The 18,961-nt window shown below is 37.8% G+C and overlaps 3 protein-coding genes across 6 annotated transcripts in view; 2 read left to right on the forward strand and 1 right to left on the reverse strand.

Annotated features, from left to right (window-relative positions):
* LOC124120609 (RANBP2-like and GRIP domain-containing protein 8) overlaps positions 1–18,961 on the forward strand; it is a 302,310-nt gene that overhangs the window by 132,782 nt on the left and 150,567 nt on the right. The gene's annotated exons all lie outside the window — the stretch shown is intronic.
* The window catches only part of LOC125371664, a 151,380-nt gene continuing 141,551 nt past the window's right edge, over positions 9,133–18,961 (forward strand). The window contains exon 1 of the mRNA XM_048391256.1: positions 9,133–9,211. Within this exon, the coding sequence (XP_048247213.1) occupies positions 9,148–9,211 (64 nt within the window). The 5' untranslated portion in view covers positions 9,133–9,147. The remainder of the gene's footprint in view (positions 9,212–18,961) is intronic.
* Positions 17,598–18,961, reverse strand: part of LOC124120606 (RANBP2-like and GRIP domain-containing protein 8) — a 229,127-nt gene continuing 227,763 nt past the window's right edge. For all 4 annotated transcript variants that reach the window (XM_048391249.1, XM_048391250.1, XM_048391248.1 and 1 more), the window contains one exon: positions 17,598–18,214. In XM_048391249.1, the coding sequence (XP_048247206.1) occupies positions 18,201–18,214 (14 nt within the window). In that variant the 3' untranslated portion in view covers positions 17,598–18,200. The remainder of the gene's footprint in view (positions 18,215–18,961) is intronic.

The raw sequence follows: 18,961 nt of genomic DNA on the forward strand, positions 1-18,961 counted from the left end.
CCTAATAAACCAGCTAATCAAGCTAACTCATATAGACCAATATCCCTAACTTCAAACTTATGTAAAGTAATGGAATCAATGGCTAAAAATAGATTACAACATTACTTAACACAAAATAACATCATAAACCCAGATCAAAGCGGTTTCACTCCTGGCCGCTCAACCCTAGATAACCTCGCCCGACTAGAACAAGATATTAAGACAGGACAACTAAATAAACAATATACCACAGGCATCTTCTTAGACTTCTCTAAAGCTTTCGACATGGTATGGCACGATGGGCTAATACAAAAACTAGAAAAAATAGGACTCAAAGGTCAGATAATAAACTACATCCAGAGCTTCCTAAACAATCGTAAAATAACCGTGGGTATAGACCAAACTCTATCGGACCAATGTCCCCTAGAAAATGGCACTCCACAGGGCAGTATCCTCAGCCCCACCCTCTTCAATATAATGATAAACGATCTTTTCGAGGGCCTATCCCCTAAAGTAAACACATCAAAATTCGCGGATGATGGAGCCATCTGGATCCGCACTAAAAGCATGAAAATGGCCCAAAATTTACTCCAAAAATCTCTTAATAAAATACAACAATGGGCTGACAAATGGGGCTTCTCCCTTAACTCAGAAAAAACAACAGGAATAGTATTCAAACATAAAAACATGAAACCCGCCTCCCCCATCCTCCAGCTAAACAATCAAACAATCAAATTTCAAAAACAAACCAAATTCTTAGGACTTTTTTTCGATGAACATCTCACCTGGGATGCTCACATCCAAAACCTAACAACTAAATGCAGTAAAGACCTAAACACCCTAAGATGCCTAACTGGCTCTAACTGGGGAGCCTCCAAAGATACCCTCCTCCCTCTCTACATATCACTAATTAGATCAAAACTAGACTACGGCTGCGCCATATACAACGACCTAAACAACTCTCTATCTAAAAAACTTGACTCAATACAATATCAGGCTCTCAAACTAATTACACGCACCCAACATGGCACCTCCTAACACCTCACTTCAGGCCTTAACAGGAGAAATGCCACTAAGTCTACGCAGGGAACAGCTAAGCTCAAATTTCTGGGCCGCGTCCCAATCAAACCCTCTCATCCAAAACTTAATAAACCAAAACATCAGCCCAATAATCCAAGCTCTAGCTCGTAAACACCCCTTACTTACCCCAATATCCCAAAGAATAACAAACTACCTAAATGAACACCAAATTAAAAATCTTAAACAAAACTGCAAACGATCAAATATCTTCACCCCTAAACTTCAAATACCCAAAATAGACACAACACTAGCTAGCCAAATAAATAAACAAACCGACCCAAACATAGCTAAAACTACCACACTAGCATACATACACGAAAATTGGCCAAATTGGTGTCACATTTACACGGACGGATCCTCAGATCCGACCTCCAAACACACAGGTTTCGGAGTCCATAACCACACAACCAACTAAAACCACACAATCCTTCCGACTCCCAAACAACCAATCAATATTCACGGCAGAACTAATGGGCATGGCCTCAGCCCTCCATAATCAAGAATCCAAAAACCACAAAAAAATCGTAATACTTACCGACTCCCTAAGTGGACTGCAAGCCCTCCAAAACAAAAATACCAAAAACCGACCTAAATTAATAAATCAAATACTTAAAAGCTCCAACGACCTAACTAAGGCAGGCAAACAAATAACCTTCTTGTGGATACCCGCCCACGTAGGAATATACGGTAATGAAAACGCCGATAAAGCAGCTAAACTATCCCTCAAAATCCCAGAAATAAGCTTAAACTTACCCATCTCAAAATCAGAAATTAAAAGTGTAAACAAGCAAAAAATCACAAAAATGGCATAACCTATATCTAAACTCAAATAGCCAAATCAAAAAAGTGCTCAGCGAACCACTAACCAAACCGAAAATTCTCCATCCATCAAAAAAAAATCGACAGAGTAATCACTAAACTCCCAAAAAGGACACACCAACCTAAATGACCACCTAAATTTAAAAAAAAAACACACTACAGGTAACTGCCCACACTGCAAACAACTAGAAAAACCCAGAACACGCACTCATCCACTGCACACACTACCAAACACATCGAACCGCATTACAAACCACCCTCAATATAAACAAGGCTCTCACTCTAGAAGCAATACTAAACCCACAAAATAAATTAGAAAACTTCAAGGCCTTAGGCGTATTCTTAATCAAAACGAAACTAACAAAACGCATCTAAAAACACAATAACCACCTACCAAATCAAAATCACATAAACAAACAAACATCCACCATACCCAGCTCCCTTAGTTCTCCTCCCCAACCCCATCGGCATCTATTCCAAATCTCAAAATTCCCAAATTCTATATAAGCAACCCCTAAAGCCCCCTCTTGGGTTGCACAGACCACGTGTTATATCTACCTATTTACTACTTTATAATGTCACGGTACATCGTATTTAAAGAAAAGAAGGGGCCCAAAGTGAACCTCTCTCCCTTTACATTCTCAACATAGTCTCTATCAGAAGTGTTTGGCTTGTGTTGGGTCCGACTTGGCCCGGGCGGTCAAAATCAACTTTAAACACACAGACGTATCTTCAAATGTGTTTACATCTTTAGATTAGTGTTATATCTACCTATATACCACTTTATAATGTCACGGTACATCGTATTTAAAGAAAACAAGGTGCTCAAAGTCAAGCATTTCTACTGTATTTTCTTAAGAAAATCTCTGTCATAAGTTTTCGGTCCGACTTGGCCCGGGCTGTCAAAATCAACTTAAACCTTACAGATGTATCATCAAATGGATTCACATCTATAGATTAGTATTATATCCACCTAAATACCACTTTATAGTGTCTCAGATCGCTGTAATTAAAGAAAACAAGGTGCTCAAAGTGAAGCCCTTTTCCCTCTACAATCTCAACATAGTCTCTATCAGAAATGTTGTGAGTGAGTGAGTGAGTGAGTGAGTGAGTATGGTTTTACGCCGCTTTCAGCAATATTCCAGCAATATCACGGCGGGGGACACCGGAAATGGGCTTCACACACACATTGTACCCATGTCGGGAATCGAACCCGGGTCTTTTCGACGTGACGAGCGAACGCTTTAACCACAAGTAAGTAAGTAAGTAAGTAAGTAAGTAAGTAAGTAAGTAAGTAAGCAACTTTGTTTTACAGTCGTGATGTTTAAGATTATTCACTACCCGGGACAAGTCGATCCGACAGGTTGAATGATACGCAGGATGCAAAAGGATGTAAGCGCAAGTACGGTACAGAAACTGAAGTAAGTTGGGCTCTCTTAGTTTTACGCCGCTTTCAGCAATATTCCAGCAATATCACGGCGGGGGACACCGGAAATGGGCTTCACACACACATTGTACCCATGTCGGGAATCGAACCCGGGTCTTTTCGACGTGACGAGCGAACGCTTTAACCACAAGTAAGTAAGTAAGTAAGTAAGTAAGTAAGTAAGTAAGTAAGTAAGTAAGTAAGTAAGCAACTTTGTTTTACAGTCGTGATGTTTAAGATTATTCACTACCCGGGACAAGTCGATCCGACAGGTTGAATGATACGCAGGATGCAAAAGGATGTAAGCGCAAGTACGGTACAGAAACTGAAGTAAGTTGGGCTCTCTTAGTTTTCTGTATGCTTACACAACATCACGTCATACTGGATTTAATTTCTTATTCTAATACTGCTAATCTTTGTCAGTGGCCAGTGAAAGTATCACAAGGGAAAATTCCAATATATACAAAATATACAATTTGCATATATGGTATATCCAAAAATATACAATTTTATATATATGGTATATCCAAAAATATACACATTTGTATATATGGATAGATTTTACCACTGATTTACTCAGTTCCTTTTTACTGGATTCTCACAATATGTGGTTGATATTGAAAATATTACTAATAATACCGGACAGTATTATTGCATGTGACAAATATACTTTAAAACTATGTTCATTATGACAACTATATTTGGAGTGTTATGAACTAATTGGCATTTATTCATGTGGACAGCATTTTACATAATAAAGAAATAGAAGATTTCAGCAGACTTTTGTAACTGTTAGATATATAATACGTCCGTCTCCTGTTTACAAATAAGATGATCTATACATACAAGTAGTTCAGAGTAGTTTTAAACAGTGACGGTAAATAAATTTATCGTGAATAGCGGCAAATATGAATATATACAATTTAATATATATGTTTCTGTTATGTCATGGTATGTTGATTCTGAATCTAAAATATTGCTTTACATTGTTTGCCAAACAGTTGTATGCACTGTCCATCGTGATACTTCTACTTAAGTATATAAAAAAAGGATGTTTGTTTAGACATGCGTTCATTGTAAACAACGCCGTGTTTTCGCTTGCTGGTTAGCTTTTACAGGTCAAAAGCAAAGTTAATCGCATTACTTTCGTGACGCATTTTAGGCCTGTCATTCAGTTCCTGAAACAAATAAGTCCAATACAACCGATGCAAGTCAATCATATTTGGCAAGACTAGATTACTGCAGTTATATATTTTATCAATATAATCAAACAATTGTTTTTATTTTTGTAAAATATGTTCATTTCAGAAACTAGATGTTAGTCTAGCCAGCGGTCTAAACTCGCATTAATTTGGTTACACGTTTCATGATTTACAGTATTCGTGAAGAATATGTAACAATTAGCCACAATTAGAGCCTTTGGTAGTAGTAGAGGGAATGATAAGCATAGACTTGCTAACTATTTTATGATATTCATGATAGCTCAAAAGAAACTTTGATTTATGTTTGTAGTACACCTCAAAAAGAGGGATGACAGAAGTGATATATTAAGATGACATACCTTTATACATACTAACGTGTATAAACTACTATCAAACAGTGAGGATAACAGGTGTTTGCATAGAGGTGAGCGTATCCTGCACCACCGGTGGAACAAACACACGCAAAGGCAAGTTAGTTGTTAAACCCGAAAAACACGGAAACGATCAGCACAAGTCAAAATAGAGAATTTCATCGGACATAACTCCATTTGCTACTTCTGTGGTAGTCACCAATCAACCCATTTATACTTCCAAAAATAGCTTTAACCCTTTTAAAGCTTTTGTGAAATTCAACAGTATGGGTTTGGTCTGACAAAGCAAGAGGCACAAGCGTATTCTTGCAAGTCTAAGGGTCCAACAGGAGTTATTTCTGCGACATGCTATTTCAAAACCCAAAATTCAGAGGGATATATATGAAAAGAAAAATTTAAATAATACAAATATAAATTCCTTCCAGGTGAAGGCTATCTCTTGAAATCAAATTAACAAAGCAGATTTTAGTCAATGACACATCTCTTGGTGTAGAAGTTCATCTCTGTCACCATGCTATGGTATTTCTGGAAAGGAAAGTTAACTTACAAAGTTGTAATATACGTGAAAGGCTTAATGTTGCTGATTAAGCGCAAAAATATAAACTCTGACTGCTCAGTAACATTCATGTAATATTAGTAATATTCAAATAAGTGTACTTGTTCTAGGTGTGTGTGACGTGGATACATATATACAAGCGTATAGAAGAAACGTCAACAAACTTGTAACTATGTATAAAATAATAAATAAGCCATGTCCTTCATATGTAACTGATCTTATACCACCAGCTGTGTCACAGAAGGTCAGTTATAATATCAGAAACCGCCATGATTATGTAGTTCAATTTGCACGGACATCTACGTTTAAAAGGTCTTATATTATAGATACATTAGGCCAATGGAATAATCTATCATCAGGAATCAGGGATAGTCCGTCAATATCTTATTTTAAAGCTGTCGCATCTGAGCAGCCTACATCACCACCTATGCACTATAATTGCGGTTCTACAAACATATTGCACACTAGATTGAGACACAATTGTAGCACACTAAATTCCAACCTGTTTTGTGTTAATTATCTGACACTATTTCCTGTAAATGCGGAGCTCCTTGTGAAAATTCATTCTATTTCTTCTTCCAATGTACCTTATATGATGATATTAGGGAGACATTACTGACAGCTATCGATAATCTTGGAGGACAAAAAACTCTATATAAGCGCAATAATCTTGGACGCGACGTTAAACCCAATTTCACCTCACCTCACCTCACCTTGTTATCTGACCGGTGTCCTCCCATTAGTTAGACGTCCCAATAGTTATACAGCTTATAACAACACTTTAAACGGTTGAGTGCACACTCATCCTTATGCTTGTTACCTCAGACTTTAAAATGGAATAGTCCAGATAAGATCTGACAAACAAAGCAAAGTAGCTTTAAATAGATACTTTAATATTATACTTAACATTTAATGGCACTTTACATTTGATAAATTTTATACAGTTTGTAACAACACTTTGTGACAGTTTTTGGTAATGTACACTTTACATTTAATAACTGTTACAGTTTATTTATCGCCGACAGTCGTACATTTCTCATTGCAAGTCTTGACGACACAACTCCAATGTGTAAGGTTTGCCTCTCGCGGTTTCTGTTGTAAATATATCCATCTAATATCAACTGCTTACTTCCACGCCGAGAGGTGATTTACTCTACTTTCCTTAAACCAGCCATATCGATACTGACAATGATACGTACCCAAATATCATATTTATTTGTTTGATGAGTAGATAATCTAAACTCAACTCCTTCAACTGATCATACAGTGAGACAATTAAGCTACTCCATAGTTTACATAGTTAATCTCATGCCTATTGAACCTGTGCTGAGAGTAAGGTAATTTAGGTTAATTAAACGAAATTATAACATATATACTCCCTCAACTGTGAGTCCCCTATCCCTACGCAGTACTTTTATCTAATTAGGACTGATCCATTACACCTGTAGGTATATTCCCTCTTTGCCTAAATAAAAATGTCTAACAATTGGGACGTCTAACTAATGGGACGTCTAACTAATGGGATATAACCATCTGACCAGAAGTCCTTCCCCTACCTCAATTCTACCGAGGCATATGTGAAATGAATGGCAAAAATATGATTTATGAAGGATTTATGAAGAAATGCATATGTAGCCTAGTTTAGACTATGCACTTGTTTTGTGTACAGATACGACGGCGAGGTTAGGGCAACCTGACACACATGAGCATTAATAGCCATGTTTACCTGTACTAGTTGAGAGCCAAGGTTGCAGTCATTCATGTGTGAAAAATGTTGTCGAGGCATCTGTAAACGGCTAAAGAAATGCAAATGTAGCCTAGTTTAGACTATGCACTTGCTTTGTGTACAGATGTGACGGCGAGGTATGGGCAACCTGTCACACATGAGCATTAATAGTCATGTTTACCTGTACTTGTAGTTGACTGCCAAAAATGCTGTCGAGGCATCTGTACATCTTCTTTGTCGAATTGCATTATGAAAGTACATCAACATGAGATATCATATACATTCATATATATTTGTTGAGCACGAAACCTTGAAGTGTAGCCAGGACATTTCCTCGAAACTATGGGCGGACATGTAGCTTCAATATCTTATAAATTATAGGTCAAGGTGTATTCAGTAAACAAAGATCTGAAGTGCTGTATTTCCTTCATCGAACACACACAGTTTGTGACGGATTACGGTTACGAACGAACTAGCACTCGTTTGGCAGGTAGTTTTTGTTTAGATTTGTTATCTTGTTCTCTCTCTACCCTCTACTTCCTTAATCACAATTTAAATCCTAAATAGACTTTCGGGCCTAACACTGTGGCAATTCTAGACCCTCTGTTTCTGTATTTATTTGAGCTCATTTCCCCTAAGGTTTACACATCTCATAAGACTAAGTCATCAATGATGTCAAAGCTGTCTGACATGTTTCTAATGAACAGTTTATGAAGCTAAACAATCTCCAAGTGACTTAAGCACCAAAATACGCGAACACTTCTGACATAGAATTTCTTAAGAAAATACAGTAAAAATGCTTGACTTTGAGCTCCTTGTTTTCTTTAAATACGATGTACCGTGACATTATAGAGTGGTATATAGGTAGATATAACACTAATCTATAGATGTAAACACATTTGAAGATACATCTGTGTGTTTAAAGTTGATTTTGACTGCCCGGGCCAAGTCGGACCCAACACAAGCCAAACACTTCTGATAGAGACTATGTTGAGAATGTAGAGGGAAAATGTTGAGAATGTAGAGGGAAAAGGGCTCACTTTGAGCCCCTTGTATTCTTTAAGTACAGCGATCTGAGACACTATAAAGTGGTATTTAGGTAGATATAATACTAATCTAAAGATGTGAATCCATTTGATGATACATCTGTGAAGTTTAAGTTGATTTTGACAGCCCGGGCTATGTCGGACCGAACACTTCTGACATAGATTTTCTTAAGAAAATGCAGTAAAAATGCTTGACTTTGAGCACCTTGTTTTCTTTAAATACGATGTACCGTGACATAATAACGTGTCATTTAGGTAGATATAATACTAATCTAAGGATGTGAATCCATTTGATGATACATCTGTGTGTTTAAAGTTGATTTTGACCGCCCGGGCCAAGTCGGACCTAGGCTAGGCCTCGTGCCCTCGCAAAATTGTTTCGAAATGTATATCTCCAAAGTTGCAAAAACTTATAAAATGCCTTAGCTACGTCACAGATAGACCCTTATTTTCAGTATATTAGACTGTTCTTTTGATAATGAGAGCAATTATCCCTGTAGTTTATCCTGATTCCCGATGGTTAATTCTGACTCGATCACCGAATGACGAGGCGACGCCATGTTTGTTTGTAAACAGTGAAAGTTGTCCTACTTGACCTTTGATATTTGCATCACTATCCGCATATGACCCCAACGGATATCGTTTTTATCCGTTGGCTTTATCCTGCCGAGAAACCTACCCATTATATGATAAAAATGAATATTAAACTGACATGAGTTATTCTGAGTATGTTAGTAAACTGAAATACATATGTTGAGAGGTATGTGCATAAATACGTTAAAAATCGAAAAGGGGAAGATTGGGTTACTGCAGTAAGTAAACATAACCATCTGTTTGTTAGTCAATGTCGAAATTCACATTGCAGCAATATGTTGAAATTCTGAGAAATACACCATACACGTTTCATCTGAAACGAAAGTAGACCACGTGACCCCAACACAGATGTCGACATTGTTGGTTGTGATCAACAGCTTCAAGGTCCGTGTTCGTTGTTTGCTGAATATTGGTAAATACCCAAACCTGTAGATAGAAACTATGTCGGTGTGTGTCTCATAGTACTGGGCTTCAGTTGGCGTTACTGTTTATTTATTTCAAGGCACAACATACCAGTACTCAGTTGGTATGACATGCAACAAGCTTAACAATGATACATTCTGTTGTCACATTACGCCTGATTAATATCTCCCTAAACTTCCGCATTCTTTCATTCTACAGACACGGATCTTGTTATTTTTGTTTTGAGATAATTATTTCTATATATGTGCAGTAAACAATGTATTCATAGTATTGATTCAGCATTGATAATCAGTATGCTTGAGTTACCTCCCTTACACCGTCTCAGACAACTGAACTCGCCTGTCGTCACTGAACACTGACTTTTCCGTTAACACACAATGGTATCTGCTTCATTGGATAATCGGGTCTGGTTAACCTCTGGCGTTGTCGTTTTATATTCACTGAATAGGACATTCAAGTTGAGTTCATTCGTGGGAATATATGCAGCGGAACTTAAAAAAAACGTATGTTTCTCTTAGGGAATATTGAAATTTGTAATGACTATCTTTAGTGTTCATAAAGTTTTACTTAAGCATGCATTTTATAGCATGGCTTGTGAAAGAGTAAAATTATTGAATTGTCTCAAGATATCAATATTGTAATAAAAACTGTTGGTGATCATTTGATATATCTTTACATGTAGCTTCAATTTCTAAAATTATTATAATAGATTTATATATTATACGTTAATCTTTTCCAGATTGAACTCAGGAGTTAATATCTAACGATTTTATATATGTTCACATATTTTGATGAGAAATAAAAGCGACAAAAAACATTTTCATAATCATTAAAAATATCTGCTAAAAAACAGCCCATTGTACGATTTCGACTGTATCATGCGGATGTGTTTATTAATCACCACTATTGAATAGAATCACTATTGAATAGTGAGGTTTCCAGGTGTTCGTGAAAAGGTGAGCGTTTACTCCCACCTGTCACAAACACATGTAAAGGCAAGTCAGTTGTTCTCATATGGTACATCAAAATATGGAATTGCATCAGACATCATATTTGTCACTGAAACGTCAAAATTGAAATGTACTCTGCAAGAAGCTATGTGGACATGTTATCCCTTAGCGGTGGGGGCGGTCGGGTAGCTTAGTGGTTAAAGCGTTCGCTCGTCACGCCGAAAACCCGGGTTCGATTCCCAATATCGGTAGAATGTGGGAAGCCCATTTCTGGTGTGCCCCGCCGTGATATTGCTGGAATATTGCTAAAAGCAGCGTTTGGAACATTTGAGTTTATTTATCCCTGTTGTCTTAAAACTATAGATGTTTAAAATAGGCTATTCTCGAAAGGCTGTATTCAACATTAGGGATAATGTTTTATAACAAGTAGCATACAGATAATTGGTTGAAGCATAAATGTACAGTAAGAATACAAACACCACACGGGTAATGAGTGAGTGGGTGTGTATGGTTTTATGACGCTTTTAGCAATATTCCAGCAATATCACGGAGGGGGGCACCAGAAATGGGCTTCACACACTGTACCAATGTCGGGAATCAAGGTAATGAAGCACATGGGCGATGAAGCCAGATGTACAGTAAGAATAAGGATTAAACGGATGGAACAGTTGTTACAAGCTAATTGGATACTAATTATAAAGGATTATTGCTTGATTAGATCTTCATATGCAGACAAGATGTCTGATACCCTTGATCTCTGGTGAGGTTTGTGACTGTGCATTTCTTTAGCTTCCGAAAGTTTTCTTTCGGTGAATTCCTGGTTGAGAGGCCAGTGTATATTGTATGAAAAACAACATATGTATAACTCATTAAGAATGTTAACATAATGTACAAACTTTAAAAATAATTTCCTGTATTTTAAATAATGATGACTTCCCGACTACAGTCCGCTCGGTAATGTTGGACAAGTCCATTTAATGAACAGGGGGGGGGGGGGGGGGGGGGGGGGGGCGTTTATCTACGTTGCCAAGCTACATCTATGGGGAACAACTCACCAGACACTTCCCAATCAAAAATAAGGTTCTTCAATTTATGACGTTTATCAGCTGGCGTGCTCAAATGACACTGCGTAGCCTAAAAGGTACTTTTACAGGTACATTGATGATAAACTTAGAAAATATTCGTATTATCGTGCATTTAAGTAACGGCCTATAGCCTGAGGTAATTGCCTAACTCTTGTCCCGAGGTGATGACCTCACACCGGCCCTTGCATTCCCACCGCTGCAAATGTCACCCGAGTTGGGGGTGGTTTCAAAATATTGTTGTTATTGTACTTTAATGAGTAGTGCGTTGACGAGGATAGCAATTAAGATATGTGATGCATTATATATGATTGAAAAAGTGATGGAATAGTTAAAGCTATGAAACGGGACGAGTATTGGATGGTTGGGGGCTTTTGAATCAAGAAGAATTGGTTGTTCTACAGATGATTTATTTAGCCAACATCTGACTGAACTGAAGACGTATCTGAGTCTGTACTATCACCCAAAGGTATGATACTGGTGAAACAAGGCTGATATCTACGGCGTCACGTTGTCGGTAACGACGTTCTATTTCAAGGACGCGATCTTGGGCCTATTGCAATGCCTCTGATGTGATTCTAGCAAAGTGTAACATAACTCGTTTGTTGCTGCGAATTGACAGAGGTCGCTGTCCAGGGTCAAGAACTGGTCGGAACAACTTGTTGACAAACCGACTTGGAGTATCATTGTATGACCAAGTTCTATTATTCTGTTCACCTCGTTGTACGGACTGGCCATGGGTCAACGCAAAAAGATGACCGGTCAGTAAGTCGACAATTACAAGATGTTTACTACATTTTGGCTGGGAAACGATCCTTATGCAGTCAAAAGTTTAATGTCAAAACTCTGCATAAATAGCGAGGTGATTTGGCGAAAGAAGCAGACACTTGGAGACACCTCCAGACCGCAGACAGAGATACTTCTAGACCTCTCCAATAGCTCCTTTCCAGTGTTCTCCAACAGACTCCCAAAACTTCAGGTAATGCCAAAGGACGCTGAAACAACGTTACCTACGACTTGCAGTCCTGTGTGCCTTAGCCTTCCGGTAGTGACGATCAATCTCAGCGTGGCGATGCTATATAAAAATAAACTCTTATCTCTCCTTGCACTTATGTGTTGCCTCTTTCTTTGTCACCATTTGACATGTGTGCGTTTGAATGACAATGACACTGGAGTTGTTAAGACTGCAGTAGCTGATGTTCCAACCAGTCTTTGAACGCATCACCAATCATTTGCTTGTGAGACTCGCCAGTCTTCTTTTTCGCCTGGAAAACTAGCTCACATCTACCATAAGCCCCAGATCTGAAAGCTCTGACTGCCATTGTCAGGATTGATGCGCATATAGTGAGACGTCCTAGACAGGATGGAATATTTCCACCTGAAAACTGCTCGGTCATCGACACGTGCAGTGTATCGAAATCCCTTCTCCTGTAGTGCAATAATTAATGTAGTCCCGGAAACATTAATTGGGTCTTTAAATTCCTCAAGAACTCTCCTTCATGTCGGGGATATATTCTGCTCATAAGCCTTGTGCATTAATGTTTCGCGGACTACATTAATTATTGCACTACAGGAGAAGGGATTTCGATGGCAGCCAGGGCTTTCAGATCATTGACCTTGACGAAACCTGGGAGAATAAGAATCATTCCACTGACTACATGTTGCTGCTGTCAGATGGACGAAACGGGACCGTGCAACCACCAGGTAAACATAATCATGTCATTGTTGTGCATGCCGGAACCGTGATCTGGGGCTTTTGGTAGATGTTCGCCTAATCAACTTTTTATCTAAGCTGTCTAATATCCTTTTACATCTCGATTTTCTTTTACAGACGACCCCTACCTTTTTTATAATTAATCATACCGTAGAGTTGCTAGTATGAAAGCCCCCGAGCTTGGGCAGTTCTGTAATACACCCTGAAATAATAAATAGTTTCCCTCTGTCTCTCTCAAGTGTAAAGAACTTATATACATTCCTGCTACAGACTCGTGCCGTGTACCATGGTCATGGCTATGCACATGTAATGCAGCATGCATCAAGTCCTTGTTTTATCTCACTTATGCCCAGCGACAGGTAGGGTGACAAGAACAATAGTTTCACTTCTTCCGGTATGTCACGACCAGTGATCGAACCACTGACCTTCCTCTCTCTCCGGGCTGACACTCTATCCACAAGGCGGTCAGCTTGAAACAGGAAAATCCAAGTTGTATTTTCTTCTAGTTTTATGCCATCACTTTAGGCTTGGTACTTGCATGTTGTTTGAGGTTGTAGTAGGCATGCCTTTGCTCGAACCAAAGGTAATTGCATCAGGTTGAATATGCATGATGGTGTTCATAATTTCTGAGACCTTGAGGAAAGTGCGCTGAACGGGCTGCTTCTGTTTGTGTAAGAAGTTGCAAATGCTTTCTTGAATAAGTTTAACATAATAGTTTTTAGAAACGGTGGTTACTTACGCAGTGTAGAAAGTGGCTGTATTCAGGAGTTCAAATGAAAACTGTAACCTATCATAAATAGCTAGGTATTATTTTCTCAGAGATTAGTGTGGTCAAGCGCTTGTGAAACCCTATCTATTCAACCCAGAAAGGCTAGCATGCATATTCATAGACTACCTTTTCATGCTATTCAAACAATATTTGATACTAAGATGGGACTAATTTTAGTGTGTGGTGCAGAAATCAAGGGATTCACTTTAAGGGAGGCCTTAGTCTCGGTGTTTCCAAACGGTCGTCAAGTGGTGTCGTTATGAGGCATGTTGCAAGGAGTCACTTATGTGTCCATTTTTATAGTCGTTGCAAAGGTTACTGGCGTAGACTTCCACTTATTGAACATTTAAAAGTATAGATACCAAAAGGCATGTTACCAGATACTGAAACGCTTTGATGATAATGGGAAAATAAACTGGGTCTCTCATATGTTAGTACCTAAATTAATGTTCAAGAAGGGTTTTTCATGTCTGGCTTACTCAAGATATATATTAATATGTTCAAGCAAAGATGTAAGGATATCAGTAGTATAGGTAATGGGGGTTCTGGCTCACTTCCACTGGGGTCAGATTTATATACCTATACCACTACTACAGAGGGAATTTTTTATGCAAAAACGATGATGCGATTCGAGAGGGCGGCTTTTTCTTCTTTGGCACCCCCTACAATATTTTTTCCACTAAAGCAATAGGATGTGCATAAAGCATACAACTGTGCCTAACGAATACCCAATTGAACATTTGTGCCCAACTACAACTACAAAATAATCGCAATGAATCCTTACAATTAAATAATTCAGTTTTACATATTTTTCAACTTCTAGGACACTTATAACCACTATACAAATTCAAAAAGGAAGATCTTGAAATCTCATCATGCCAATTCTGAAACGATGTAGTAGTATTGGTAATGGGGGTTCTGGCTCACTTCCACTGGAGCCAGATTTATATACCTATACCACTACTACAGAGGGAATTTTTTATGTCAAGAGGGCGTCTTTTTCTTCTTTGGCACCCCCAATTTCGGCCCTCTCTACATTTTTTCCACTAGAGCAATAGGATGTGCACAAAGCATACAACTGTGCCCAACGAATTCCCAATTGAACATTTGTGCCCAACTACAGTATAGAACAAAAATGGAAGACGCGAAATATAACAACTATGGAGAGCATGGGCATACGTTCAGAAATGTCTGTGTTCCAACATATACTAGTGGAGAATGCATACGAAGACAACTTGCTACCAGATATATCCAAGGTAGACTATTTGAAAGAAAATCTAGGCAGAACACATCTAGAACCTTTGGAGGGCCTACCAACATTTGTAGACGATATGTATGTATTTGGCTATCTAGAAGAAAACGATATAGTATCTCTACGAGGATCTATGTCTTGTACAACTGGAGAAAATGGATCTGCAAAATGTATACTACAAGAAATACAAATAGCAATGCAGAAGAAAGTATATGGATGTCGCGTGCATGCTACTATTGCAAATACAATTTCCTATATAGGAGGCTCCGGAAGCAAAATACGAGACACAATACAACAAATACAAAAACAAACAGAATACAATGCGAAGAAAAAATGGATGGACATATTTTTCAACGAACCCAAAGGTATATTTGTATGCAAAATAGATGTCTCCGAGTTGTCCCTAGAGGAAAAACAAAAGGGGTTGGATGCACTACACACGCAACTATATTCCTTTGGATACGAGATATATTCCATAGACTATACTAGAGACTTTTCTGGTGTACTAGATAGGAAAAAACTAGGAAAAAAATACCTACAAAGCGAGGGATACATTCTACAAGGTATACAATACGATTGTGGAGAAAGAGAAGGAAGAATTATAGACCATAGAGCGTCTGTAGAACATGTATCTACTTTGGTATACAGTAGGAACAATAGAACATTTTCCGCGAAGATATACAATAAAGTTATTTCCAATTTCGAAGCTGGGGACGTTCGGAATCCAATAGGAGCACATCTTTGCGAATACATAGATTGTCCAAATAGACACCTACGAAAAACATTTTTGCATCCAGACGTACAGAAAAGAGGTTGTTCTCGAATAGTATCCGTGTATGCACCAGACGAAGACAAAGGACCTTGGGTTGTAGACGAAATTCTAGAGTTGGTATCCCCCAAAGAAGAACCACAACCAGAAAACCAATGGAGAAACTTTGCAATTGTATTTGCAATAGTAGCATGCACGCGACATCCATATACTTTCTATGCGTTGCGTTGCTATTTGTATTTCTTGTAGTATGCGTTTTGCAGATCCATTTTCTCCAGTTGTACAAGACACAGATCAACGTAGAGATACTATATCGTTTTCTTCTAGATAGCCAAATACATACATATCGTCTACAAATGTTGGTAGGCCCTCCAAAGGTTCTAGATGTGTTCTGCCTAGATTTTCTTTCAAATAGTCTACCTTGGATATATCTGGTAGCAAGTTGTCTTCGTATGCATTCTCAAGTAGTATACCATAAAACAGGAATTTAATGCGACATGAAAATAATGTGAGCTCTTGATTTTAGACATTAATGCGCATTTAAAAATGCGAGTGCCCATACCCTTTCCTAAAAAATTATGTGCTGGATTTATGTTCTGTGTTATTTTAATTAATGTAACCTATGTAAATAAAAGCCTTACCTGAAAATGCTTTGTTTGTTTCAAATGACGTTTTGAGCAGGAAATGCGAGTAGACAGAGATAAATAAAATAACTGTGCACATTAAATCCCCTGTCCACGTTTTTTCAGTGTGAGATTCCTTCCTTATTTTAATATTATTTAAGCTAATTGCCCGTATGTTTGATGGCCAAGAGTGAGAATGGTTTCCTTGCAGCTATCATTGGTGTTAGTGTTGTTTTAGTTAACAGTCTGTTGGTACTAGTATATACGTTCGGCCCTTTGATGAAAAGAAGTAGAAAACAGATCAGTGTATCAAATCTTCGATCAGGTGACAATCCTCACACTCCTGTTGACCTGCAGATTAGTGTCATGAAACCCATTCATGCGCGTTGGCTCGTGTCTGCTCTTGACAAGCTTGGAAAGGACACTGATTGGATAATTCGTGGCTGGCGCCAATCTGGGCTGCTTGACAGGATGTGAACTGACCACTACTCAACTTCGCTTTGTGTAGGCATAAAATTAATGCGACCTTCCGTCACTCGCATGTTTCGCATTAATATTCTGCTCGCATTAATTTCCTGTTTTACAGTATGTTGGAACACAGACATTTCTGCACGTATACCCATGCTCTCCATAGTTGTATATTTCGCTTCTTCCATTTTTGTTCTATACTGTAGTTGGGCACAAATGTTCAATTGGGAATTCGTTGGGCACAGTTGTATGCTTTGTGCACATCCTATTGCTCTAGAGGAAAACATATTGTAGGGGTTGCCCAAATTGGGGGTGCCAAAGAAGAAAAAGTCGCCCTCTTGACATAAAAAAAATTCCCTCTGTAGTAGTGGTATAGGTATATAAATCTGGCTCCAGTGGAAGTGAGCCAGAATCCCCTTTACCTATACTACTATTTCGTTTCAGAATTGGCATGATAAGATTTCAAGATCTTCCTTTTTGAATTTGTATAGTGCTTATAAGTGATTATACCTATCCTAGTAGAGATATGTCTTATAATTAAAGAGGAATTTACCAATATAACTATTGGAAAGTGTAATTACATGAAATGTGCCCATAAACGTGTGTTATTTGTGTATCATAATGAATATCAACCCACTGTAAATGTTTTGTATATGCAGTACTTCGGGCCAAAGGTCTGCAATACAAATAAACCTGTCACTTGCACAAGCTTTTCTACTTTGCATAATAGAATAACAAAATATGATTAAGTAAACAGTAACAACAGGGATATTTATTCATGTATTTACAACAATGTTCTTTCAAGCAATACATATGTTGGATGAATGTTGATGAGGATGCTGACCTGATATTTACAACAGAAAATTCCATGAATTACTTGTATGATGTGTGAAATTCAGAAGCTTAGCTAGATCTACCATTCTTGAATTAGCACTATGTCATTTTGATGAAACATGAAATGCACTTCTATAAAAGATGACAAAGGAATCCTTGGAAATAATACCATCTTGCTAATCTAATTGTTCATATTAATGACACTGATGTAATAACACTGTGAGACAATAATCTTTAAATATTTCGCCTTTTTCATCATGTACAGCAAGGGCAAAATGCCTGCAAGTTCAGGTTCAAAATATTCCGCACACATGTATGGACACAGGCACCAAATTTCATGATTTGTGATGTCATTACTGCATGGCAACTTAGTATGGACATGGGGTTGCCAAGCAACTAAAAAACAATTTGTTCACCAGGTCTGTCAGGTGGCAACAAAACCTTTCATTTATTGTCCAGAATTATTCTTCCACTTTGCACACACATATATTTCAATTTGCCTAATCCTTCATTTTCTTCATCTTTTCTGGTCTGAAAACATTAAAACATTGATTAGTTAATATATCTGGGTTAATGTTATTTTAATAAGATATTTCTTTTTTCATTTATCAAAGAAAATACCTGCTTGTAAAATATATTTGCTACTACATGTTATACACCATTTGAAAGGTCTGATCCTATGGTTTATAAATATGAAAGTTATGTTTTTCACATTATTTAAAAAAATGCATTTACAACTTAATTAAATTCGTTGTAAATAAAAAAATGTACGCTAACACGTTGTTAACATCCAGATTAAGGACCAAGGAAGCGAAAACCTGACGATTTTCGGCAAATATATGATTTCATAATATCCACGTACCTATTTCTGTTTTATTTTCATTGTTTACGTAATTGGAAAATCATTTTAAAAAGAATTATAAATAGTTTCTGTCATCGCCCATTTCCCGATAACAGCGACTCTCTGCTCAGTAAAATGAAGAAATACCCCTGTTTTCGAGGTTTCGTATGAATAACACGTGCGTCGAAGAATGGCATATGACACATCGCTGGAAAGCTTATTCCTTCATCTACACGCTCGTAACATCGACTGGTTTTTTTTCGTAGTTATTACAAGCGATTTCGTTGGATTAAAATTGGTTTCTAATGACGCTTTCTTGCTGAAATCTGCTACAAGTTCCGTGATTGGTCAATTTTGAGCACGTGACCTAAGGCAGCCAATCAAATTACAGCTGTGATACCAAGCTCGTGTTCGATAAATTACAGAAGTTTGCGAAA

The sequence above is a fragment of the Haliotis rufescens genome, unplaced genomic scaffold (assembly GCF_023055435.1).
Source record: "Haliotis rufescens isolate VD_foot unplaced genomic scaffold, xgHalRufe1.0.p SCAF_9, whole genome shotgun sequence".
In the NCBI taxonomy this organism is placed as follows: domain Eukaryota; kingdom Metazoa; phylum Mollusca; class Gastropoda; order Lepetellida; family Haliotidae; genus Haliotis; species Haliotis rufescens.